This window comes from Apus apus, chromosome Z, assembly GCF_020740795.1.
Source record: "Apus apus isolate bApuApu2 chromosome Z, bApuApu2.pri.cur, whole genome shotgun sequence".
Taxonomy (NCBI): Eukaryota; Metazoa; Chordata; class Aves; order Apodiformes; family Apodidae; genus Apus; species Apus apus.
In genome coordinates, this window is record NC_067312.1 from 1460765 (window position 1) to 1488728 (window position 27964).

The 27964-nt window shown below is 48.5% G+C and overlaps 1 protein-coding gene across 1 annotated transcript in view; it reads right to left on the reverse strand.

Annotated features, from left to right (window-relative positions):
* The window catches only part of DCC (DCC netrin 1 receptor), a 502453-nt gene that overhangs the window by 79433 nt on the left and 395056 nt on the right, over nucleotides 1–27964 (reverse strand). The window contains exon 13 of the mRNA XM_051642548.1: nucleotides 2664–2805. Coding sequence (XP_051498508.1) covers nucleotides 2664–2805 — 142 coding nt within the window. The remainder of the gene's footprint in view (nucleotides 1–2663; nucleotides 2806–27964) is intronic.

The following is a 27964-nucleotide window of genomic DNA, read 5'->3' on the forward strand; positions in this document are numbered from 1 at the left end:
CCCCCTGCACGGGCAGGGACACCTCCCACCAGCCCAGGTTGCTCCAAGCCCCATCCAACCTGCCCTTCAACACTGCCAGGGAGAGCAAGACTCTGGGCTTCAGCCCTCTCATCATCTCCGTGGCCTCCTCTGGACTCTCTCCAACATCTCCATGTCCTTCTTGTGGTGGGGAGCCCAGCACTGGACCCAGCCCTGCAGGGTGGGGGGGTCTCACTAGAGTGGAGCAGAGGGGACAATCCCCTCCCTGGCTCTGCTGGTTCAAAAACTAAACAAGAGTTGCACCAGACCAGGATTGTTTTGGGTCACAATTCCCATCCGTTGTTTTCATACATCAAAAATCAATGGAAGTCCATGTAGCAGGAAACTGAAGAATTGTTCTACATAACTGAGCCATTCATTGGACACTTAACAACACGAGCTCACTGCTTTTAACATGCAAGGAACTGCTGGCACAGTCTCCTCGGGCAGCAAGTTTGCAGGCTAGAAACCAGGTTAGTGACTGGCAGTGTTGTGCTTCCCAGTGCTCCTGATGAACTCCAGAGCAACCAGTTCAGGTAAAAAAAACCCAAAAAACCACCAAAACAACCAAACAAACCCAATATAAAGTCTTACTAATATTATAAAATCAGCATCAATTCAGAAACAAGATGTTTTCCTCTGTGGCTGAAGCCATCAGAAAACAGCAGCATTCCTGAATGTCCTGAGGTGGGGATATCAGTTGATCTTTCTGCTCCATCTACACTGACCACAGGAAAAACCTGCTCCACCTAACTGCAAACATCTCTGGAGATGAACACTCATCATGAAAAAGAGCAGCTGAACATGACATGGAAACCTACTCCAAACTTGACAGGGGCTATTTAAAAAGCTGCAGTCTAACTCTCAGCTCCTTTGCTAGGGCAGATGTTGTTATTATCCTGTAAAGCACCTGCCTGCCAAATCAGATGGCAGCAAAGATCTGAAGTGCCTGCAGGTTAACACTTAAAATGTCCATGTAGAAGAGCCACACAGCTCCAGCCATCACAGTGTGTACATGGGGCAAGTAATAATGAGGTCTGGATGTCTCCTCCTTGATTTCTCAAACACGTACTGCCAAGAGATGTAAAACAAAACAATCCCAAGCACAGTTACAGGCTGGGTGGAGAATGGATGAAGAAGAGCCCTGAGGAGAAGGCCTTGGGGGTGTTGGGTGATGAGAAGCTCAACATGAGCCAGCAACATGTGCTGGAGCCCAGAAACCCCCCGTGTCCTGGGCTGCATCCCCAGCAGCGTGGCCAGCAGGGCCAGGGAGGGGATTGTCCCCTCTGCTCTGCTCTGCTGAGACCCCCCTGCAGGGCTGGGGCCAGGGCTGGGGTCCCCAGCACAGGAAGGACATGGAGCTGCTGGAGAGAGTCCAGAGGAGGCCCCGGAGATGCTGGGAGGGCTGGAGCAGCTCTGCTCTGGAGCCAGGCTGGGAGAGTTGGGGTGTTCAGCCTGGAGAAGAGAAGGCTCCAGGGAGACCTTAGAGCACCTTCCAGTGCCTGAACGGGCTCCAGGAAAGCTGGGGAGGGGCTTGGGACAAGGGCAGGGAGGGATGGGATAAGAGGAAATGGATTAAAACTGCAAGAGGGAAGATTTAGGTGAGACATGAGGAGGAAATTCTTGGCTGTGAGGGTGGTGAGACCCTGGCCCAGGTTGCCCAGGGAAGCTGTGGCTGCCCCATCCCTGGCAGTGTTGAAGGGCAGGTTGGATGGGGCTTGGAGCAGCCTGGGCTGCTGGGAGGTGTCCCTGCCCATGCAGGGGGGTTGGAACCTGATGATCTTCAAGGTGCCTTCCAACCCAAACCAGTCTGTGAGTCTATGAGATGACCAAGGGGAGATTTCAGTATTTAAGATCTTCCTCCTAATAATGTTCTACCTTTGCTTTCATTTTGCAAGGAAATGCTGCTTTTCCTTCCAAAAGAGAAAGCAACAGGTTTCATTCTAAAATATTCAATTCAGAATCACTTCAGATTCTCACCAGTTACACTTAACAAGTGGAAGCAAACACAGAGCAGGTCATTTGAGGTGAAATCATGGTGAATCTGAATTCAGGGGCAAAACTTTGACAAACTTTGACTTTCTCCCTGGGTGTTTTGCTGCCTTCTCACTGATGTCTTGGGCACTGTGCAAGAACCAAGGGGAAATTCCTTTTTCCCCACCACAACTCCCTGTTTCCTTCCCAATACTCATCTGGCCCATTCATCCCAATTTTAGTTTCCCTATGATCGACTGTTGCACTTTTTATTCTGCAAGGAGACAGTTCCCACTGAAAATCCTGGAAAAGAAATTAGGGAAACTGGTCTTTTTGCAGCCAGGATCAAGCAGGAGGTGACAAGCCAGTGCTCTGAAACACCACCTGAGGCTTAAGAAACTGGACACCCCAAAAATGCAACTTGCAATTCCTGACTACTAAAATCCAGGAGGCAAACAGAAGAGCATGAAGGAAAAAAAAAACAACAACCCTGGTCTTAAAAAAAAGCAACACCCCAACACAAACCCCACCAGAAAACCTGCTTTTGTACACCACAATAAACGCCTCCTGCCAGCCAAGAAATCAATGCACCCTTGAAGTGCAAGTATATTTTATTCCCCAAGCATTTCATTCATCAAAACCTTGCAAGGCTGTACCACACAAACACTGACCTGTGAACAAGTACCAGAGGTTGTTTGGCTCCAGTGTTTCAATCTCACCCCTGCGGGTAGTTTTTCTGTGTCGGATTTTATAGCCTGTAATAAATCCATTTTGAGTACCTGGTGGTGGAGGCAACCAGCTCACTTTGATGCTCTGGAAAAGAAGAGAGATCCTTGTTGACTTGTTTTTGGTTGCTCTTTTTTGGTTGGCTAAGAAGTGACAGAAGAAAAGCACATACAATCAACTGGAGGGGAAGGGAAAAGAATAAAATTAAGCGACAGTTTTTTAACAGCAAGGTGGATTCAAACCAAGTTGGTGCTTTGAGAAGAAAAATAAATCACATCTGAAAAGATGTGCAGTGGCATGAAGGAAACGGTGAGTTCTCCAGCAGTGGATGGCTCTACAGACAATGGATTTAGAGAGTAACTTTTCTCCCTTTTCAGGAATTTCTCATCCCAACAGGCCACGAGGACACCCACACTACTGGCAAGCCCAGCTCTGGGGCAGAGCAGCCACTGAAACACCTTCAGTTTTTCAGCCCAAAGTGCCCAAGTTGCCTCTTCTTCACTCTAGGATACAAACCCCAACCTGACCAGCTCTAACAAATCTGGGCCATTTTAATTCCACAGATGTTCCTGCACCCTCTGTTACATCCATGCCAAAAGGAGTCCAACCTCTTGGGAATGAAAGGATTGCTGAGCCCAGCACGGGAGGGAATTGCCTCTAAGCCATCCCCACCCCTTGGGGTCAACAGGAATGCAAGCAACTGAGACCAAGCTCTGGTTTTTGTCCCTACATGTTCTTTGCTAGGTTGGGTGAGGGACCTTATCTCAGCCTCACGGCCCAAACTGACCCCCTCCCTCCCTGATGGCTCCTGACACAGCCAGGCACCCATCTCTGCCACCTCCCTCCTTGCAGAAAGGGCTGCAGGAGTTTTGGTCACCACGATCCAGAAGCCAGTCCATGCACTTGACCATCCCCACCACTTTCTCGTGGCCCTTTTCCCCCCTGTGCGGGGCAGAGGGTGCACAGCAGGTTTGGGCCACTCTGCAGTGACCATTTTCTTCTCATTTCCCAATAAACCCCAACACTCAGCAGGGCTTTTACCACCGCAGACCGCTGTGCTTCCAGACATCAGCAGCAAGACCTCCATCCTGAGGTCACCCTCCAGCCAGGGCTCAGCAGCAGGTGCACAGGCTCTCTCTGCATCACTTTCTATTTAACCACGTGCATTTTCATTTCTTTTCATATCTCCCAGCACTCAGCTCTGTCAGGATTGTCACCATCAGCTTGTACTTTTGTAACCCTTGTTTCCTCACCCTCCACCTCCTGCAGTAGCCAAGCACCCCACCACCAGCACCAGCCACCACCAGCACCAGCCACCACCCCTCTCCATCCTTTGCTCCCTATCACACCAGCTTCTTCTCACAAAAGGATCTTTTTCCTTGCATTGCAGCAACTTCATTTCTTCAGGAGCCTTTTGTGAAGGATCTTATCAGAAAGCTTTAGCAAATCCAAGCCGACCATATCAACCAGATCTCCTCACCCACGTGCTCAAGGATTCCTTCAAAGGACTTTAACTGGCACGTGAGGCCAGACTTCCCTCCACAAAAGCTGTATTGATCCCCCCCTCATCATATCACGTTCATCCATGTGTCTGTTCATCCTGTTCTTACAGTTCCCACCAACTTGTCCAGCAAAACCACCGGGTTTACTGGGCTGGACCGATAAGAACACTGATATTGCACATCAACATTTCTCTGCTGAAACAACCTGGGGCCCAGCTGTTCCTTGCAAGTCTCTAATCCTTCCAGAGTTTTTACTCAGCCTGGTAGAACATATTCAGGGTATTAAGGGTTTCTCATCCAGCAGGGCCTCCCAACTGCATCCCAATAGCTCTTCTGGCACCGTGGGACTGCCTTTTTTAGACAAAGGGAAAGCTCAACCACATCCCAGTGGATAGTTTTTGACCAAATACAATTTATTACCATTCCTGGGTTGCTTAGGCCCTACATAAATATGTCCTGGTGCATATCAAATTCATTATTGCAATAGAAAAATCCATTTTGCACGTAGGCTGCCCCGGGATTTATTGTTACAATCAATTATCCATTTCAAAATCAATACTGCAGGTTTTCATGGCTGAGTGAAATGATGCTGAGGTTTTGGCAGCAGGGCAGAACAAATCCCTTTTTTTTTTTTTTTTTTTTGCAGGCCTGAGAGGGATTGTTTTAAAACCAGCTCTGGTCACTTTGCATATTGAAATTGCCTCCGTATCAAACGTTCACGGGCGAACGCCAACACGCCGAGAGTGGCTTTAAAACATGTTCCTGTTGACAGCTCTGGGGACATCTCCAGGTAACTTATTGTTTGCTACTGGAGCACTCCCAGCTCCCCCAGCCTCTGCACAACACCGAGCCACCCTCTCACCTTGAAGGACTTCAGCCTTGGTTTTATTCCAGCCCAGCTACCAGGAGAAGACGCTTTGCCTGCCCCGTTTCCCGCGGAGAGGAGCAAGCAGAGCACTTGGGGGTGTTTTCTCAGGGAAGGGGAGGAAAGAACAACTCCATCTTTCTCAAGAGCCACAAGAAAAACTCTTCTGAAACACCATCTGTGCCCATTCTGCAGCACTGACCTGAATACATGGATGGAAGAGCAAAAAGAGGAACCCATGAAGCTTTCTACCCTTGAGTCTTGGAGCATCCTAAGAGGCTGGAGGGAAGACAAAACATATATGGAGAAGTAGCAGTAAGGAAGTGGAGGGACAGGGATGCTTCCAGGGACCTGTTGCACAGCTCAGGAAGGAGCTGGTTAGAGCAAAGATCTGTGGATTGAGAAATCCCACCAGAAGGGACAAATCACACTGACCTCTCAGTTTGGAAAGTGCAGTAACACCATTGGCTGCTGATAGAAAACACAGCACTGAATCAGCTGAGAGAAACCACAGATGGGAAAGAAATCCCATAATTTGGAAGATCTTCCAATGTCCTGGACTTCTGAGTGGATCTTTGGGTGGTTGCTTCCAAACCACAGGCTCCACTTTGCTAATCACAAATGACTGTTGAGCCACAAGTGAGTTGGAACAGCTCATCACTTGTTGTCCAATTAACAGGTAGCAACAGTCTGGGTTGAGCTCCTTCAGAGGAAAGGTTCTTCAGCTCAGCCTTCACCCAGTTTCCAGCAAATGGGACAATGCTCAACAATGGATATGCCTTCAGGGTGCTTCTACCACTCGATGGAGCCAGTCAGCAACCATTTAAGCAACCTACAGATGGCACAGCCATGTTGCAGCTGTCTGAAAAGACCAGGATTGTCTCCAGCCTCTCTTAAGCACCAGGTGGAACTAGCCTGGGGTGCTCTCTGTGGGATCCTGACCAAGCAGCAGTGGTCCTACCTTTCTGAGCAGAGAAAACTCTGAAGGCTCCCAAAGGAAGGGCACACAAAAGTCATAGTGTCCAAGCAAGCTCTCCAAACATGTCCCCAGAGGACAAAGCCCACACACCACATGTGTACAGCTACTCATGAGATTTAGAGACACCAAGTTTTTAGGGGTATAAGGAACTTTTGCAGCCATCTCTTTCCAGCCTGAACTGGACACTGATTTGATCTAAGAAAAGGCAAACCACTGCCAGCAGAAACATCCTGGAGCTGCGACATCTTCAGGTCCTGAACAGCTTTTATCAGACCCCAAATCTCCCCTTCTCTGCCTTGAAGCCAACAGGGAGTGTGTCTCAGGTCCCACAGAAGCGACGGGTCTGGTCTAACGCTCGAGGCAGAGTGAGTAAAACCTTCCTTATGATTAGAGGAAAAAGGAGGTTCTTTATAGGTCCACCTCAAGCTGTCACTGCAGCACTAACAGTTCACTTTCACCTCAACCTGGTCTCCATGGACACCACAACGATGCTTCGTGGCAATAGGACCTCACACGTGACCCTTTGCTGCAGGAGAATCAAGGACTGACGTCCTGATGGGCTTCGTGTCCTTTCTTCTGCTTAAGAGGGGGCAGAAATGATTAGTGCTCTAATCCTTCGTGCTTGATCTGAGAGGCAACCAGCAGAAAGAAAATCTTTCCTGTCTGTAAGAGCAGGACTCCTGAGGAAACCATATAATGAAGCCAGCTTCAAGAGGATCTTAGGAACACGTTAGTCATGGTTGGAACACCATGTGGAGAAGTGTTGTAAAAGGCTGCTGGTCACCTGTGCTTGCTGAGATGGTCCTTTTCCAAGGAGGGAATGGTTCCTTCCTTCCACCATTAGGAAACCAACCTGAGCAGCTCAGGGTGAGCTCAAACACCTAGCACTGTCCTTCCTCAGGGCTGTGAATCATAGAATGGTTTGTGCTGGAAGGGACCTTCAAGATCATCCAGTTCCAACCCCCCTGCATGGGCAGCGACACCTCCCACCAGCCCAGGTTGCTCCAAGCCCCATCCAACCTGCCCTTCAACACTGCCAGGGATGGGGCAGCCACAGCTTCTCTGGGCAACCTGGGCCAGGGTCTCACCATTTGATAAACTTCTTCAGGGAGCTCAGACATTGGCCCAACAGATGAAACCAAACCCGAGCTGAACTTGGTCTTTCTTGCAGTTTCCAAAGCCATAGGGTATTTTCATTTTCCCAATTCCATGATTATTTAGTAGAATAAGAAGAAGTTGAGACACAGCCTCCACAGTGATTAAAAATATGGAACATCAGAAACAGCAGGAATCTTACCCAGTTCAAAGTTGCTGGATGTGCAAAGACCATTTGGCAGCTTATTTCAGTCAATAATTCTCTGGCCAGAAATACTTTGTCTTTGCACATATCCTTTTTTTTCCCTGATTTTTTCTTTACCAAGTCCATTCTGTAGGTATATTTTTTTCCCAACAGAAGTTCAATGATCTACAAACAAACCAGCTAGAAACACAAAGCAAGTATATGATAGAGCCTTGAAGTGACACACTGGAGGAAGACTCCAAAAACTCACCAAGATTTTAAACAGAGGCAACAGGGTGGGGACTATTCTGCATGAAAATGGGGGGGAAAACTAAACCAAACCAGGACCAACATCTGTGTAAGAACACCCAGGACACACTGTGAGCAGCCAAAGAGCACAGGGATGGGATGGGTTGGAAAGGGGCATCCAAAACTTCTCTGGGCAACCTGGGCCAGCATCTCACCACCCTCACAGGCAAGAATTTCTTCCTCGTATCTCACCTCAATCTTCCCTCCTTCATCTTCAAACCACTCCCTCCTGTCCTATCACTCCCTGCCCTTGCCAGAAGTCCCTGCCCAGCTTTCCTGGAGACCCCTGAGGCACTAAAGAACAAAAGGAGAGTATTATCCAATACGTGCTGTGAATGCCCCAAGTCCTGCTGGAAAGACCTGAAAGCATCACTGGTGGAAGAAGACAGGACTGTTGACAGGCTGGTTTGCAAGCTGAGGAGCAGAAGGGACAAGGTTTGGACCCATTTGTGCCAACAAGTTCTGCTCTTTTAGGACCCTTCCTGACTCTCCAGCACATCCATCCTTGTTCCCACCACCCTGCAGGGAAGGGATCTTCCTTCTACAACCAAGGTCTAAGCTGCAAATTAATCTACAAACACACGTTGAGCCCGTTGGGAGGTGCCTTAGATACAAGCAATTTTGAAGTCCCCAACCATGGTGCTTCCTAAAATCACCTTTTTTTTTTTCTTTTTTGGGAAGAAAAGGAGAAAAAAATGGGAGGATTGTTAAGGCATGAAGACCTTTTCAGCCAGGATTATCTCCTCAGGGTATTTCTCTTCTCAACTACATCTCCAAACGGCTCAAGTTGCAGGAAAAATACTTCAGAATTAAACCACTCGACCACCAGTCTTGGGGAAAATAAAAAAGGGAGGGGAAAAACAAAAAAGAAAAGGAGGTGAGAGCATTGATACACTTGGGGAAAAAAAAAAAACTTGAAAGGATAAAAATGCCTCCGGGTGCCTTCACCAAGTGGAAAAGAAGAGAGGCTGGAGCATCACCAAAGACAAGGCTGAGGAGAGTCAGGAACCTCAGAGAAACTCTTGGTTATGGTGGCAAAGGACCAAAACAAACAGCAAATAGCAAGGCTTGAAAACCACCACCAAAAAAAAAAGGCCCTTTTTTTTTTGCTCTCTGCAAACGTAGAAGTTTCTCGGGAGCAACTGGTTCCAAAATCTTGCTCTATGTATTTGAAAAAGGCTTGGGAAATAACCTGGTACATTTCAACCACCTTCTTCGTGCTGGGTGACATGAACATTTTAAAATAGCAGCCTCAGAGCAGTGTTTGAAGCAGCTCATGTTTCAAAATCAGTTTAGATGAACATGTCAGGCTGTTTGGTAGCTGATGGTGAGAAAAATGGTCTGTTCAAAGAAACTCACCTCTGGACTCACCACTTTCCTCCACCAGCAGAAGACAGCCTGGCCATGGATATCTTTGACTTGGAGAAGTCCAAGTGAGGAGAGGTGAGAATCATGCTCCCAGTTTTTAATTTAATGAAGCAGAAAAGAGCAATCGTTTCATTTTTTAGGTGTTTTAAAGTAACTCAGGGCTCTTTTAGGTATTTCACTAGACAATTAAAGCTAACTTCTACTCATTTCAGAAGTACATTTGAAACCAAAAACCTTGGAAGGAACTGAGAGACACCATCCCCTTGAAGTGCTCTTTGAAAGAACATCATCTTCATGAAAATGCTGCAAGCTTTGACTTCTCAATCAAAATTAGGCTAGAAAGGTTTCAGTAAGAAGGAAAGTCTGGAAAAGAAAAAGCCACCTCTATTCCCAGAGCTGCAGTGATGCATTTATTTTCACTGTGACTCATTCTTGTTGCCCAGAGAGGTGGTAGATGCCCCATCCCTTGCAACATTCAAGGTCAGTTTGGATGGAGCTTTGAGCAACCTCAGCTAGTTGAAGGTGCTCACTGGAGGGGGATGGACTTGGTGGCTTTTAAAGGTCCCTTCCCACCCAGACCATGCTGAGATGCCATCATTGTGTCAATGACACAGCTACTCACAATTAACAGTCACCCTCAGCTCCTTCTCCTCCCATTGGGGATGCTCTAGTTTCGGGTCACTGGTGTGTGTGGAATCATGAAACCTTGGAAGACCAACCAGCCAATGGCCAGGGATGCTAGCAGGAGCTCCCTGGCCAGGCAGGAGCCCTGTCCCGGCTCAGTGGCTGCTGCCCTGCAGCCAACGTTGCCTTGGAGGCCATTTGCCAACATCAGAAGTAGAGGGGCAGCAGAACCACCTGTAGAGAGCTCCTTCTCCACAAGCAGACTCCTTCAAGCCACTCCCCATCTGGCAAAACCCCTCCTGAGCCAGGGCACCTGAGTTTTTACATCAGCCAGGCAAGGAAAGGTTGAGTTTCTCCTCCTTCTATCACCACACCTGCTGGATACTGCAAACTCATCAAAGATTGAGTCCAGAAAACCAACTGGAACTTCCCAGGTCCAGGGATCAAGGCATCTATCAATACTTCAAGCAAGTTTTCAATTACAAATGCACTTCATTGATTAGCACTTAGCAGCACCTGCAGTTGGCTACCACTTTAATTACTGATGCTGATTACCCTGCCTGAGAGCCTCCTGATTAAGAGCTTCCAAAGGAAAGGGCACAATCATTCCCAAGTCATTAGGGCCATCAGGATGCAGAGGACAATCAACATCTCCAGAATACTGAGAACAAAACCATTCCATGTCAAATGAGGTTAATACCTGCACCCTTCTGATGCTGTGCTGATCTCAGGAGCTGCCCAGAGATGCCTCCAAGGCAGGTGAGTCCCTCTTGCTCTGGAGGAAGGTGGTAGGTGCCCATCAGCAGGAACAACCCAACTGCCAACTCAGCACTGCCAAAACTAATGAAAGGAGGGAGCTTTTAAAAAAAGCCCAATGAAAGAATGTGTCTTTAATCCTGGTTTTTAATGATTGATGCTCCTGCAGCAGTAAAGCTGGAAAGGTAACACAGGAAGGCAAAAAAAGCCTCCCTGCTTCTCCAGGTGTGCAGTTAACCTGGAGAGCATCTCCTTGGGCCTCTCATGCACAAAGCATCAAGGTAGCTCACAAGCAGAAATATTCAGATGTAAAGGAAAAAACCCACACTATTTTGGGTATCTATAGAGCAGAATTGAGTCTCCAAAGAGAAAGGAACCATCTGGGGAGCTGGAACAGCTCCCTGAGCCCAGTCACGGGCATTGAGGGAGGGCTGGGAAAGGATTTGGACAGGAGCAAACAGCTAGAAAGAGAGAAATTCTATAAATGGGTATAAAGCTTTTGGTGAACTGCTCAAAGATGGAAGATGATGAATAATCCCATTCCAAAGGCCAAGGCAACGAGATGGTGTGGAAACATCTGTGGAAGGAAGGGGAAAAACTGCCAGATGTTGCCAGGGTTGGCAAGTTGAGGAACATTCTGGAGGGCACATGCTACAGCCAGGGCCCAAACTGACTTATTATCCAGGTGACTGAAGTTGCTCATCCTCACTCCTCTCCACGACCAGCTCCTCGGCTTAATGAAATAACAAACTTTCCCTTTCTTGGGAACAAACAACGTGAAAGGCAGAGGAATCAAAGATGTGGTAGGGATGGAGGAATGGGAAGATCTGAAAGAATCAGCTGGTTTCACCAGTACTGAAGTCACTTCACACGTGCAGCAGGATCACAGAAGCTTCCTCCTCCTTTTGAACTTGCTACGTGCCACGCACCAACACTCTCCTTGAAGAACATTCCCACTTCCAAGTGGTTTCTGGGAAGGCAGGACTCCAGACAGGAGCTACTTCTCCTCAGTTTTCCTCCAGACCAATATTCACATCTGTTTTAAAGCTCAAGATCTGCACGGTGACCATGATGGCTGCATCTAGCTCTTGGGAGACAGGTAACACCACCATGGCTTAGGGCTAGAAACCTTGCTCCAGGGCTGAGGGCTGGTTGAGCATGGGTTAACTGAAACAAGTATGACTAGTAGGCAAGGATCTGACTCCATAACTAGTGGACAGGGCCTGTTGGGCTCTCCTGAAATGACAGTGGGCTGCACACCAGATGTCCCCATGAGTAGGGGTGGCTTTCAAGGTTACTCCTCGAGGCTGAAAGAACCCTTATCATGTCAGATACTTGGTTAGTGAAATTGGGAATAAAAGCTGAAACTGAAAATCACAGCTTTGCTATAGAGATAATTCATTGCATAGATATAACCCCTTAGACACAAACCATTGACCAAGTCAGGGACTAGGATTGGATCCAGCCATACCCAGACTCCTCTCTGAGAAGTTCAGAAAGCAAGAGGGTCCTTTCTGAACCTCATGACTGAGCAGGAGGTTGTCCTTACCCTCTGTAATTCTTGACCATAAATAATTGACCAGGTCTGGGACTAAGTTCGGATCCAGCCACACTCAGGAGGAGTTCAAAAAGCAAGGAGGTCCTTTCTGAACCTCATGACTCAACGGGAGGGTCTCTCCTCCCTGAGCACTGAGTAACCAAGTGCACCCTGCCACTGAATCTTGCTCAACCATCTCCACATTTTCGACTGAACTTCATTAACTCACCATTTTATCAAGTATATATTGTTGCTTCTCTCTCAGGAGAGAAGAGCATCTCTCACAGAACCATCACAGTTGGTGAACACCTCTAGGATCACTGAGTCCAACTGCCCAACTCTGTTCCTGACAGAGGAAAACCCCCTCTCAAGTCAGGCAGGTGGGTATGGGGAGGGACACCACTACCCCTCCATGCACCAATGAGTTCCTCCCCTTTCTTTTCTGTCTGCAACAAACAGCCCACCCTGGGGAACACCTCCTGAAGTTTGGCTGACAGAACCTGCCTTCTTACCTTTCTTTGACAACACCCCAGAACTGCCTGTTTTTCTCTGCACCCTGTTGAAAACTGGCACCTTGAAGCCCTTCTAAGCTTTGTTACATCCATTTAGTCAGAGAAATAAGTTGCTTTTCCTTTTGGTTACACAAATACATCTCCTACCACTCAGTTTGGGGCTGAATGCTGATAAAACGTGGCTTTGTCCAACTGTGTTTTAATGATCACACAGCAGTGGAGCTCATGACTAGGAGAAGACCTGAAATGTGATGCAGACCGACCTTGTCTCCAATTAAGCCCCTGGGAGCAGATGAAAACAAATGAGCAGGGCAGGTCCTGGCCCTGCTCTGAAGTTAGTTATCAAACAAATGGCCAGGTCCTGGATGAGAACTTCCTCAGGAGGGCCTTGCTGGCATCATCAGGCTTTGATTTGCTGCTTCAGTCCACACCAAACCCACCACCACTGGGACGCACCAAAACCAAGCAGATTCAGTTTCTTGCTTGGCTTAGATTAGATGGTGGGAAAAAGGATGAAATGAATTCCCCTGTGCCTCATCATGGAGGTGGAAGGGAAAAAAAGGTCAAGCCTCAAATCATTTGTTCAGCTGTTTCCATGTCCACCTGAGCATCTTCAGTCCAAAGTCCAGCTGTGAAAGATGTTTTCCTGCTGGGGGACAGACCTGTCTGGAGATGATGTGCAACTCCTGGCAAAAGGCTTGTTTCCTTTAGGTCACAGAATCATGGAATCATTTGGGTTGGAAAAGAACTTTAGGATCATCCAGTCCAACTGTTCCCCCAGCCCTGCCCAGGCCACCCCTGCCCCATGTCCCTCAGCACCACATCTACACGGCTTGGAAACCCCTCCAGGGATGGGGACTCCAGCCCTGCCCTGGGCAGCCTGGGCCAGGGCCTGACAACCCTTGCCAGCAAGAAATGCTGCCCAAGATCCCATCTCAGCCTCCCCTGGCACCACTGCAGCCCATCTCCTCTTGTCCCATCCCTTGTTCCTGGGGAGCAGAGCCCGACCCCCCTGGCTCCAACCTCCTCTCAGGCAGCTGCAGAGCCAGCAGGTTTCCCCTCAGCCTCCTTGGCTCCAGGCTGGACACCCCCATTTCCTTCAGTCTCAGAAGAGCAGAGCTAGCACCTCTGGCAGTTTTGACCCTCAGGGCTATATCCCTTTCAGGATAAAAACCTGACAGTGGAGGAATGATACAGACAGTGATCTATTGGAGCCACTCTAGACCTTCACTCAGGCCATTTCAGAGCTCAGGGGTGGGTGGTGGAAAGCCATCCCAGTGCTGGGTCTGGAGCCTGCCTCCAGCAGCCTTCCCTGGGGTGACCTTCACCCAGGTTTGGCCGAATGGGGTGCAGGATCAAGCACCTTCCAGCAAAATATCTACAAACACAAAGAAAAGGGGCACAACGAGTCATTTGCAGCCTCTGCCACCACCACCCAGCAGAGCATGGCTCCACAAACACTCCCACCCCATCCCACCAAGATCAGAGTTGATCTTCATTTTTAAGTGAATGTGCTGGTTTGTTTCTCTTCTGTCAAGTATTTTCTCTTCAGCAGATAAGTGTGTTTGCAAGAGGCACATGATTACTTGGGTGCCATCCAGCAGACAAAGAGGGAAAATTTCACTTGACAACCCCACCTCACATCCCTAATTGGCCTGAGCTTTACAGGAAGAAGAAAGCAACCATTAGGAAATCAGGAGCCTTTGTTGCAGGCTGCTCGTGGCAAAATAATTTCAGAGGTTTCTCCAGTTGGAGTAAATGACACCAGATGTCAACTCTTAGAAATTCCAGGCTGTCATGACTATGTCACAAAGAAGTGTTTTGGTCCTGTCTCTGTCTGCTGGGAAAACAAGGCATGCAGTGAAGATAAACAGTCCAAATCAAATATTAGTCCAACTCCCAGCCCTGCAAATTTCCCTCAAGAGCACAGCTCAGTCCCATCTTGCCAGGCAGGTGTGGAGTCATTCATGCCCTACTGATGACCCAACAGAGATGCACCAAGAGGAGGCAACAGGTGGGCTTCATCTAGGGCTTCACAGACACAGATTTCAGCAGAGTTAACGACCTCACCCACCGGCCAAACGGGCTCAGGTCCCAGTTCCAAACATCTGGAGCTGCACTTCATCTCCTTGCTGTGCAGAAATGCTTGGGGCAGGGCCAAGAAACCTTCACTTCACAGATATGTGAAGGCACAGCCTAATGCAGAGGATGGGCCAGACCAGTGAAGCTCTGCCCAAGGCTGGTCATTCTGGTGAGACAGCTTGATGTTTTTAAAACAGCTTTAATCTTCAGGGATCCCTTCCAACCCCTGTGATTCTAGGATCTCCTATTAATACCATCTATACCATTCATTTCCTGATGAGGAAAAAAAAAAAGACTAGCAGGCATTTAACAGAATTAACACACAAGCACCCAGAAAACCATTGCTGAGAACTAACCCAAACAAACACCACCCCCCCAAGAACACCTACCAAGGAGCAGACTGTAGATGAACCCCTTTTTTTCTGACACTGCCTGGATTTTTCTTCTAAAGCACACCCATGACCCACCATCCCAAACCACCCCTCCTTATCTCCATGCCTCTGGCATGTCCAAGATGCCCGTGCTCGTTGTGGACTCAGGATGTACATGGAGATGTGCAGCAAATGCCCAGCTCCCCAGAAATGTTGTTGCTCCTGGGGAATGCTCCTTGAAGTCGACTTCAATAAATAAGGTGGAGAAAAAGAAGCAAGAAGGCTATTGCTGAGTGTGTCTGAAATCCTTCCTGGGAAGGAAATCAAAAGGCAGCAGAGCAAGAGCACAGGAGGCTAAGCCTTCACAGAGAGAGATCAGAGGTAAATATCTCAGAGTGTACACAGAAATATAGGAAACAGTTTAACAAATCAATAGAAAGGATGTGAGCAGATTTGGAGACACTTAGTTGGCCAAAGAGCATTTCACACACAGCTCAGAAAGGACTTATTGAATCCAAGGGCTTCAACTGTTGCTGCAGATGATGATGATGGAGTCACCTCCTTCCTCCAGGTGAGGCAGGACACACCCAGCTTCATTTGCCTTCACTAGTCTTACAATAACACCATCTGGATCTCTCTATTAAACACATGTTATGGTCCCAGCAAACCACTGCAGCCTCAGAAAAGTGGTTGACTAGAAGGATCTGATTGTGCATGCCACGTTTTTCTTCCCCACCTGAAGAAACACCGTGGTTCCTAAACGCCACCCACATCTGGTGGGCTTCACATCTCCTCAAGCTCCTTCAAGACAAGAATATTGGTTCTCTTTGTGCTTCCCCAGCTGCTGGACGGGGCCCATAAACCATGGAATTAGGCATCTCAAAGGTCACTTAGAAAGCAGGTGACAGATCTGCTCTAAGCTTTATTTGATGACCTACTCAGAGGGACACTTCTCAGCTCAGATCCTGTTGCAATTTCAGCCCCAATTAAGGGAACAAAACCCCTCGAAATAATTCCTTCCTACTGCCACCTCATTTAAAAAAAACAAACCCAACAAACCAGCAAAACAAACACCAAAATAACCTGAAGAGCCTGGAGAACATGAACACACCAACAATACAGATTTTTCAGCACACACTTCCTGACTTGTCTGTGAAAGACTGAGCTTGTGAAAAGAGTTAATTATGCATTAAAAGGCCACTCTGGGAGTTTAAGCTACTTTGGAAATTCTGAAGCAAAGCTAATTCAGGCATGAAGTATTCCATAAATATCCTGGACTTTCAGCCCAGAAGCAGGCTGGTTTGTAATTGTTTTCCTCTCCAGAGGCCGTGCTGTGGATTTTCAAGATGTGAGTCCCTATCCTTTGGGCTTCAGGAGAGCTATGGGATCCAAACTTTGGTTTTAAGGAGCCAATTTTGCTCTTAGGGTTTTGTTTCCAATCACCTCCTCCATCCCCTGAGCACCAACCCCATCAGGTGCATGATTATAACATCAAAAAAAATTAAAATCTGGTGTAGTTTCTCTTTTCCTTCAACACAAATTAACCAGAAACATCATCCCCACTGCCATATTATCTACCAGAAATAAGAAATACAGCAAGAGAGAAGCAAAACCAAAAGAAGAACAACCCCTTAGGTTATATATAATTAAGAGGAAGAGTCATAAGAGTCATTAAACAGAAAAGGAAAGAAACTTCAGGTCCTGATTTTCATGTAGACTGAGAAATCTCCCAACTTTTCTGGCTGTGCAAAAAAGACCTCCAGGAGGCAAGGGTAAATTTACAACCCTTTTTTGGGTACCTTCATCCTCCCAGGATGGTGTAAGCAGTAGTTGCATAAGCAGAAGCTGGATCATAAATCTACTGGAACCAGTTGAATTCTCTTTTCCAAAGCCTTGGTGGACTTCCAGGATCCTCCAGCAAGTCAAGCTGAGTCCAGCTGCAAGTCAGGTAGGTGCTGGGATGCCCTTGCTCCCACCTGGTGGGTGCTGGGTGAGGGACCTCTCCCCCCTGGGCACCCCAAGCAAGGAGCTTTTCAGCCCAGGGGTTTTATATCAGCACTTCAGAAGGTTGAGAACTTTACAAGACCACCCACACTGGTTTGGGGGGGGGGTGCAAGAACAAAACCCAGTGCATTCAGATTCACAGCCCCATGGAAAACCACCAACCAACAAAACATATTCCAGATTTGTCAGGATGGCCCCAAAGATACCAAAAAACCTTCCTTGCAGCTCTTCACTGCCCTCAAAATCCAGGTCAAATTTCCCAGTTACCCTGTAAAAGTGGGATGTTTCTCCTTCATTTCATTACCTGTCATTTCTCTGCTGGACCAAACGAAGTATGATGGGCCCAGGAGGATCCTCAAGGTGCAGGGGGTGAGAGAAGAGCCTGGGGACTCTGGTCTGCACCCCCCATGGGCACCTCCACGAGTAGATGAGAGAGAAGGAGGTTGCAGGATGGATGGAGCTATGAAAGGATGAGATGGTGGCTCTCATCTCTCTTTGACTGGTCATCACAAGCAGCTCCAGTCACCAAGGGGAGATGTCTCAAGAGTGGCACCAACAGTCACACACCAGCACCAAAGACTTGCTCCACCTGGGAGATGATGGCATCTTCACGTTGTGACACCAGAGCCCAAGCCAGAAAATCTTTGAGCTGCCTAACATGGAATTCTGACAGACTCAGGGAAAAATTCAGTGGGTTCTGAGGTTGGCCTTGAGAAGCCCAGCACCAAGCCACGTCCTCACCAACATCAAGCTGAACCCCAAAACACAGCAGCCAACCCTGCCCAACTTCCCCAGGCTTTGGGTACCAGCACCCCAGAAACCAGCCAAGAAGGGCAAGATCCCAGCTCCATTTCAGTGTCCCCAAAGCAACTTTCTGCTTCTGCTTTGCTGTTTCCACCCCATTCCTGGAGCTAGCTCTGCAGCCACACCACACCTGCTTCTTCTCACAGGAGCTGCTTCCTTCCAACCTCCCAGCCTGGCTGAAGCCTGTCCTGCAGATGACATTGCTGCTGAGACCAACTCTTCATTAATGGCAGCTATTAGTTTATACTTTTGCTTCCCAAAATGCATTTCTAGGGGAAGAACAGTCTGTAAAAGGTAACTGCCCCTTTCCACCCCCCCCAAGGTGACTCCTCCAGCCTGCTCCTTCATCCTCACTTCACCAAGATCCTCAGACCAGAGAACTAGTTGGCTCTCTTTTGCTAGGAACCCTGTGAATGTCACTTGAAAGGCTCAGGGACAAGGGGAGGAATGAAATCCTCCATGAAAGGGACTGCCCAGGTTGCCTCAGCAGTGATGCTGCATTTTGCTCTCCAGGTGGTGCTGGGTTTTACAGAAAGCAAGGAGGACGTTTTGGAAGGGAACAGCCTGAAGGACAGATGAAGAAGGTGACTGGGTATCAAGTCTGGTAAGAAGAAAAATAAAACCCACCCCAGCTGATCCCTGTAATTGGAGGCACATGGTTTATTGTGACACCTACAATTACACTGCTTGCTATTTATGCAGTAAAGATGGAAGGTGATTTCTTTTTTATTAAAAAAACCCCACAGAAACACTGCCTGTGAAACATTCAATCTGCACAGATAAGATCTCACAGAGCAAGGAGAGGCAAAAATTAAGTTCCTGAGAGTCACCACAGAGCCCTTCCACTCTGGAATGCAAAGTCTTCTTTCCTGCCTCATTTAATTGATGCCTTAAATGCCTCTTCTCAAGGAGATTTTACATGCAGTTCAGCCAAGCCAACGTTTCCTTGAAGTCTCCAAGACACTTTTCTTCCCCCCACCCCACCCCAGTGACTCTGACTGCACGTGTTTAACAACCTGATCCTCCAGGTTTTGGCACCTCACGTTTTTCTTTTTAATCCCAAAGTTTTGTGATGTTTTTCTATTTTGCTTTTCTTTTTAAGGACGAGTTCATTGTGTCTTTAATGAGATAGTGACCAATGCAGGGAAAGATTCAACAACCATGAGTGGGTTTTTTTGCCTGGCTCTTTTAAAAACATTCATGTTCTGCAAAGGAACAGATGCCACATCCTTATGATCCAACTGGCTGCTGGAAGAGATGGGATGGGAAGGAAAGAAAAGCCCTCGGTGTTCACAGCTGCAGAGCAACCACACCTGGATGGGGCATCTTAAGAGAACTGGGCCCCATCTCCCTTCAAATCACCTTCAAACACAAGGATCAAACCAACAGAAATCAGGGACAAGCCCCATGTACCCCCAGGAGTGCAAGGACTTGATGGAAAACCAAAAAATACCTGAATGGCTTTGGTTTTGCTCTGGTGAACTCTTAACTTCAGCCTGTAAGAAAGATGGACAATGACTTGAGACCCGCCTGGAAGCATCAACTCTACAAGCTCCAACATCCTTATTCCACTGCTGCTTTTTCCTCAGCCACTAAATCTAATGTTCCAAGTGAAATGTTGTCCAACACCTCTAAGAATCACAGAATGGTTTGGGTTGGGAGGGACCTTCAAGATCATCTAGTTCCAACCCTCCTAGATGACCTTTAAATACACAAAGTCTTCGACAGGACAGCAAAAGCAACACTCATGATGGGATAACAGGGTTTTGTTTTCCACACCTGGAATTTCAATCCCATTCCTGACCCTCTGCAACTTTTTCAGAAGACACCAGGGCTAGGAAAGAGTAAAACCAAAGAGGTTGCACCAGTTAACTTCCAACAAATCCCATTATATTCTTTCCTCTAGCAATGAACTGACTTCATCCTTAAGGAGTCTCCATACCCAGCACTTAGTCTCTTAGATATTGGGCTGGATTTAATACCTGATGTCCTACAGCTTCTAAACTATCTATATTGTTGTCTCTAAATGAAACTGAGGCCTGATTGTGGTGGAATCCATCCATCCATCCATCCACTCATCCACCCACCTCTTATTTTTAGCACAAACCTGACTCTCCTTTACAAAAGGAACTCTCTGAATTTTACCTGTGGGCTCCAAGACTTCAATGAGGAGGAAAGAAAGTTTCATTTCTCACTTTCCTGCAACAATGATGCTGAAGGAAGCTAAAGAGAGCTCTTGAAATGCATCTTGTTCCTGGGTAAATTTACCTTGGAGACCCTTTCAGGTACTTCAGCTCCCTGTGCTCAAGGAGAAATCAGTTTTTATAGATGCAGCAGCTCTCAGAAATGCCAAAACCATACGAGCCTGCTGCAGTGATTCTCACCAAGGAACCTGAGCTCCAGGTCCTTGCTTGTCATATCTTCATCACAATTACTGCTGTGGCTGAAACACAAAGGAGTCTTCTCCAAATGGAACCAATCTCCTCAAGGTTCAAGCACCTCTAAGAGAGGTGACATTAGAGCAATGTCTCTTGAGATACTGGCAAGCAAGTATGGACACCTCTCAGTGTGCAGGTGGTTAGAGTTGAGGAGCCAAGATATATATGGCAACAGCACTTGGGTATGTGGTTGCAGGGGTGACCTCCTCAGAACTGGAGGATCTGGTCTAAGTCAGAAGTCAAGGTTAAAATCAGGCTCTGGAAACTGGAAATGCACAGGAGAACTTATCTCAGGCCAGAGAGGTCATGTAGGAAAACCAGCAACAGCAGGTGACAGTGCCCTGTGTGGCTGATCCCACCACGGCAGTGGTGGGTTTTCCTGCTTGAGTGAAGAGCAGTGAAGCTCTGAGACAATCCTGTCCCTCAGGCACAGGGCATGAGCACTGATAGGGAGAAAGACACCAAGAGCAAGCTGCATGCCCCTCTGAGGATCCTGTGCTAGCCCATCAGAGAATGGGTGGGTGTGAAGGGGCCTTCAAGACCACCCAGTTCCAACCCCCCTGCATGGGCAGGGACACCTCCCAGCAGCCCAGGCTGCTCCAAGCCCCATCCAACCTGCCCTTCAACACTGCCAGGGATGGGGCAGCCACAGCTTCTCTGGGCAACCTGGGCCAGGGTCTCCCCACCCTCACGCCAAAGAATTTCTTCCTAAGATATCCTCTCAGTGTCTCCTCTTTCAGTTTGAAACACTTCTTCCTCATCCTGTCTCCCCATGGCCCTGTAGAAAGCAGGATCAGGAATCCTGGCTTCTGCCCACAGCTCCAGGTATGAGCTGTTGGCTCACAGACTCCAGCAACATGATCCGAAAAGTGAAGCTGGGTCATGTCCAAAAGCTTGGCCAGAAGCTCTGATGAGCAGCACTCCAGAGGACACTCAGGAGGACACCCGGCTTCAACAACTGGTCCCACCAGCCCAGGTTGCCCCAAGCCCCATCCAACCTGCCCTTCAACAGGATGAGGAGGGGGCAATAAAAAACCAGACTGAATACACTGCTGGGACCAGAGGTGGTTAGTGGTGGGAGCAGAGGTTAGTGGGACCAGAGGACACACCAGCTCCTCCCCGTGCACATTTCAGTCACCTTGCAGGGGAAACCTTGACCCAGAATCTCCCTGCTGATTCCCCACGACTCTAAAAACCACCCTCTCCCCTGCACTCAGCTCACCTCAGTTCCAAGCTCCTGCCTCCCAGCCAGCTCCAGCTGGGCACGTCATCGCGGCCCCGAAACGAGCCATAAAAAGCCTCCCTGCCAAGTTTATTCCTACTTCTTGTTTTGATTTGGGGGCTGTTACTGCAGATGATGATTTTGCTCTTTGCAAGGCCAAAGGGACAAACGAGCTGGAGCACCTAAAAAGCTACAGCACCAAGGCAATCAACCCCCTTTTTGCTGGTGCTGCCCAACCTTTCCCCAGCTTTTTGAGGATGAGAAATGTCCCCGTCGAGCTGGGCACACGTGGCCCTGGTTGTTTCATGTCTGCCCTTCTGCTCCCTGCTGAACAACTAATGATTGAGCTTCTAAGCAGAGTCACCCGACCCTTTATTAAGGGAGTGGAACATCTCCCTGATGAGGAAAGGCTGAGGGAGCTGGGGCTCTTGAGCTTGGAGAAAAGGAGACTGAGGGGTGACCTCATCCATGGTTACAAATATGTAAGGGGTGAGTGTCAAGAAGATGGAGTTCAGCTTTTTTCAGTGATGACCAGTGATAGGACAAGGAGTAATGGATACAAATTGGAGCATAGGAGGTTTAAGGTGAATATCAGAAAAAATTTGTTTACTGTGAGAGTGACAGAGCCTGGGACAGGCTGCCCAGAGAGGTTGTGGAGTCTCCTTCTCTGGAGACATTCAAAACCCACCTGGACACGTTCCTGTGTGATGTGCTCTGGGTGACCCTGCTCTGGCAGGGGGGTTGGGCTGGATGGTCTTTCCAGGTCCCTTCCAACCCCTGGGATTCTGGGATTCTATGACAATTTGTGGATGAGCAAGGGCACGAGGGAGTGAAGGCACCTCCTCCACCTCAGCCCCAGGCAGGGGTTGTCACCACCTCTCTTCAACTCCCAGCAGCTGCTGAGTCAGGTCAGCAGTGACCCCAGCTCTGAGCTGAGAACGTGCACCATTCGTTACAGTTCCAAGTGCAGCCAAGGGTGAATGAGAGGCTGTTTTTCCTTGCTGGTTTCTCCTGGACCAGCACAACAAAGCTATAACTTTTCATCACGGGCACGAAACCTGGCAGAGGAACTGGGCTGGAAATAGAGACATAAAGCATGGGAGAAAAAAAATGCAGCTTCTCTGAGTGGACAGAAGCCCTGGACCTCTGCATAATTACAGTTCTCTTCTGGAATGCAAAATCAATATGGAGTTAATGGGGGTGGGAGAGGAACAGTGGAGGAGAGGGCAGGCAGAGGGCAGCCCTGCCTGCTGTGCACCCTGCAGCTGAGCAGAAGTGCTGGAGGAACCTCCATGTGCCCACCCCATCCTCCCACCCAAGGGAAAGCCAAAGCAGGTGTGATACCGAGTGGGCAACCAAGGCCATGGTTTCAGCTGTCCCTGCTGCAGGACCAGCCCTCTTCTGGGAATAGAAACCCAGACTGGTTTGGGTTGGAGTGGACCTTAAAGGCCATCTAGATCCAACCCCCTGCACGGGCAGGGACACCTCCCACCAGCCCAGGTTGCTCCAAGCCCCATCCAACCTGCCCTTCAACACTGCCAGGGATGGGGCAGCCACAGCTTCCCTGAGCAACCTGGGCCAGGGTCTCCCCACCCTCACAGCAAGGAAAATAAGTATACAAGTTTATAGAATCATTAAGGGTGGAAAAAACCCTCTAAGGTGATCACACCCAGCCAGCAACCCAACACCATCATGCCAATTAAACCGTGTCCCAAAGTGCTGTCTCCACATGTTGTTTTGGACACCTCCAGGGATGGTGACTCCACCCTTCCCTGGGTTGAGGAGCACCAAGATGTCAAACACAAGATTGTCCTGCACTTATACTATTTTTCCATCTTTGCACTAAGTTTTAGCACACTTCTTGCCTTTTTTTTTTCACTTGAACTTGTCATCAGGTACCTGAAAGACTTAGCAAAACTACCAAATCAAGTGACAACTCCCACTTTTATGCACAAATACTTGAGGCTCCTTTATCTGAGGAAGCTGGAGTGCAGAGGCAGTTCCCACCAGCCTGGATGCTGCAGCCTAATGAAGTTGGCTCCTGGTTGTCTAATGATTTGCTGCATCTCCTGCCCTGTGTTTTCAGTGGGCACAACTCAGACCTCGAGAGAAGAGATTTGGTTGGTACATCCATGAGGTTTAGGGGAAATGAGCAGGAACAGGCAGGTTTCAACTGTCTGTTTGTTGCCAGCAATGCCACCCTTCATCTCCACAGCCACCCATCCCTGCCCAACAGCTTTTAGCACTACAATCACTTTGTCTGCTTCTATGAGCACCCCAGACTTGGAGAAATGCAGACTCAGGTCAACAAACATGCCTGTCCATCCCTGGAAAGGTAGACAGGACACATGCAACATCTTGCTTAACAGCCCTGAGTGGTCTCTCCAGCAGCTTGTTGCCTGCAGCACCTCAGCATCGTTCCACCTTTGCAAGAGATGAGGATGGACAGCACTTAAAAGCATTTCTAAAATCATTTCCTCTTACAGTAACATTTGCTATTCATTGCTTGATGATGTGGGCAAGACAACCAACCAGTTTGGCATCACCTCATGACCTGACACCCTTTCAGGCACAGCAAATTGCATCTAAGGACCAGGAGACAAAAGAGAACACCACGGGTGAAAGGCATCAACCACCCCTAAGTGCCTCCAACAAGTGACATCCCCATCTTGAAAGGCAAGAGGAATCACTCTGCTATTGAAAGCATCCCTCATTCTGCAGAGGCATTTGAAAATATCTGCCATTTTTCATCCTCACTGCTGCAAAACGTCCCCAAATCCCTTCCATCTGGGACGCTCCACCCTCCCCACTGCAGGAAGGGACATTTTCCCCTCACAAATGGCACCAAGCCAAGGGGGTTGGGGATGAGAAAAGAAGGTCTTGCCAGTGCCTGCCTCTGCATAAAAGGCACTTACAACATGATGGTGAGAAGTGCTGAAGGAAATGAGGGAAGCACAGGAGCTTGTTGTCTCTTTTATACAGCTACTAAATAAAGCCATAAAAATGAAACCCACTTTAAAAACTCTGCCAATGCTGCTGAGATCTTACCACCCCTCACAAGCCACTGGAAATCAAAGAGGAACACCCAACTGAGCTCCCACCTTGAACCAGGAGTGCTCAGACTGAGCCCCAGACCAAATTGCTTTTTATTGGACCATCCAGCAGGATCCTGACTCGGTCAATTTTTATGAGAAGCCATTCCCCAATTTTGGATGGCTCATTTTATTGTGGAACAAAAGCTCCTGGTCCTAATGAGGGAAGCAAAAGCTGGTTTGTAATAAGCACTGGGCTGGCAGCACACAGCCAGTTATTGGAAAGGACACATCATTTCAGCTGAGCTTGCTCCATATGCTTCATCTCCTGACACCAGCAAGGGGGGGGGGGGAAAAAACAACCCAGCAATTTGCAAACTATTTCACCTGGGAGGCAGTGCCAGGAACACAGATTTGTGCTGGGCCACCCTGACACGGGGCACATCTCCTCCCAAACCTCCAGATGTTGAGGGAGCACCAAGATGGGCAACATGCAGGGAGGAGTGGAACCTCCTCCAGACAAAAGATGATCTTCTGCACCACGTTTTTTTTAACTAGAAGTCAATCAAACCAAGTCTGGATGCAAAATCTGAAACTATTGAAATTAATGAGCATTTTTCCCAAAGATATCCTCCAGTGAATAGCAGCAGCCAACCAACTCTGCAGTGGGCAAATTGCTCAGTGCCATGATTAAATCAGGAAGCAACGTGCCTGTCAGCCTGCATTGAATCGGGCTGGATTCATCCAGTCTTCCTTTTCAAATGTAATTAGCCCTAAATTCAATAAGAGGCTTGGATAACATCTTTCTGAAACAAGGAGGAAATGAGAAACAGGCAGGGAGGAACAAGCCAGCCCTGCTTTTATAAACCCTGCTGGCAGCTCCTCGTGTGCCAGGCTGGTGTTGCAGAGCACCCTGCACCACGGGCAAGAGGAAACCCCAACCACCCAAACACCCTGCAGGAGGTTTTGAACCAGTTCTGCTTTACATTTTCTTCGTATCTTTCTGATTTCTAAGAAAGAGCTGCTGTAAATTCCTTTCTTTTCACCCTTTCAGGCTGTGCACGAGCTCAGGTTTGTCTCGTGGGGGTCTACATGCAGGTTGCCACCAGGCCCTGTGAGCTGCTGGAGACAACCTCCCCCCTCAGGCCTAGAAATGAATACATTTATATAGAATAGAAACAGAAACTCAGCTCAAACTGCCCCTTTGCTCAGAGCCATACTGGTTGACACCAACCCCAGGCTATCTTCAAGCATCTAAAATCAAGGGATTTCCATCCAAGTACCCTGGACCAACGTGGTATTCCTGGAAACCACCTTTCTGGAGAGAAAGCTCTTCCTTGTCAGCATCCTGACAGCATTCAGTAGCAAAAAATGTTACAACTGCTAAAACTTGCCCAATCTGTAGGTCCATGTAGATGTCATTCGACCTTGGTGGTCAACAAAGAGCATTTGGAAACAGGGCAATGGTGAAACCAGAAGCAGTTGCTGCAGTGATCCTGGGTTGGGCAAGCAGGGCTTGCTGCAGCCAGGAAAGCTCTCCCAGTATCCTAGGAGGACTGTGGAGAAGACCTAAAGGGGGATGTATCCAACTTATTCATCACCTTTTTGGACCAGTCCTGGGGACAGATGTCCCTGTATTTCATAGAACATATAATAGGTTGGAAGGGACCTTAAAGACCAACTAGTCCCAACCCCCTGCATGGGCAGGGACACCTCCCACCAGCCCAGGTTGCTCCAAGCCCCATCCAACCTGCCCTTCAACACTGCCAGGGATGGGGCAGCCACAGCTTCCCTGGGCAACCTGGGCCAGGGTCTCACCACCCTCACACCAAAGAATTTCCTCCTCATGTCCAACCTAAATCTCCCCTCTCCCAGTTTTAATCCATCCCACTCATCCCATCCCTCCCTGCCCTTGTCCCAAGCCCCTCCCCAGCTTTCCTGGAGCCCCTTCAGGCACTGGAAGGTGCTCTAAGGTCTCCCTGGAGCCTTCTCTTCTCCAGGCTGAACACCCCAACTCTCCCAGCCTGGCTCCAGAGCAGAGCTGCTCCAGCCCTCCCATCATCTCCGTGGCCTCCTCTGAACCCACTCCAACAATTTGACTGAGTCAGCTGAATTCCCTTCTGCTTGGAGGAAACCATTCTCCTCACATGCAGATTTGCTTCCTCCAATCCATCCTGACCCTTGATATATTTGGCTTTTTTGCTGGGCTCTTCCCCTGCTTGGGGTTCTGTTCCTCTTCACAGCAACTAAGCAGAAGATGTGATGTTGACACTTCAGTGCCATGATGTTTTGACTCTTTTTTTTACAACACTCAGGCACATTTAGGCTCTGCACTCAACTCTGGCACACAGGAGCTCTGACAGGGTTTTTAAACAGCTGGAAACTTCTGACAGCTTCTTACAGAGATGTCGAATACAATTAACACGTAACAGGAGCTGCAGAACATCCCTGCTGAAAATAAACTTATGCATATGTATGAAGCTGCCCAAAGTTCCAAAATATTGGAGGGGAGCAGGCATGTGCAAAAGGATGGTCAAGAAACAAGCAGAAAAATACAGAGTTCCAGGTGAAAAGGAATCTGTTTGATGGTGGAGTCATTGGAGGAGCAATGACTCTCTCAGACAAGGCAACGAAACCTCTGCAACAGGGAATTTTGAAGCAGGGGAAGCCTGGAGGACTGAACTACCTTCATTACTGGGGGAGAGAACTGCCTCAGGCTGAACTGCCCTGGAAAATCTCCATTCCAAGTTTCCCCCACTTCTAAGACCAAAGCACATGTTGCTTCGTCCTAGTTCAAAACGTCCTCTATGTTCTGGGTGGGAGGGTTTTTCCTCCCCACCTGAAGATCTGGGAGCAGCACCTGGAAACGATGCAGGATGTTGTGTTGCTCCTGGGGATGTGCTTTTGTTGTTGCCCCTCAACTTCATCCCTGCTGGATGGAAAGCCACCCAACGTTCTTGCCAACCTCGAAGTCTCCAGAGCTAACCCAAGAGAAAGAAGGGCACTGCCCTGGGCAGGTGGAACCAACCCACAGAAGTAAGGCTTTCCTCCTAAATCAGCTTCAAGATTAAACCACAGACCTACCAGCTCTGAGTTCTCAACTGAGAGCATCACTTAAGGAATCATCCAAAGGTTTGGGTGGGAAGGGACCTTCCAAGGCCACCCAGTCCAACCCCCCTGCAGTGAGCAGGGACATCTGCACCTAGAGCAGGTTGCTCAGAGCCCCGTCCAACCTGAGCTGAGATGTCTCCAGGGATGGGGCATCTCCCACCTCTCTGGGCAACCTGAACCAGGGTCTCAGCACCCTCAGGATAAAACATTTCTCCCTTATATCTGGACTGACTCCCCCCCTCTTGCAGTTTACAACCACCACACCCTGTCCTGTAGCCACAGGCCCTGCTAAAATGCCTTTTCCCAACTTCTAGGCCCCCCCTGAAGTATTGAAAGGTCACAAGAAGGTCTCCCCAGAGCCTTTTCTTCTCCAGGGTGGACAACCCCAACTCTCTCAGCCTGTCTTTATTGGGGAGGTGCAGTTGGGGTTGTTTTTTTTTTACTGCTCTGC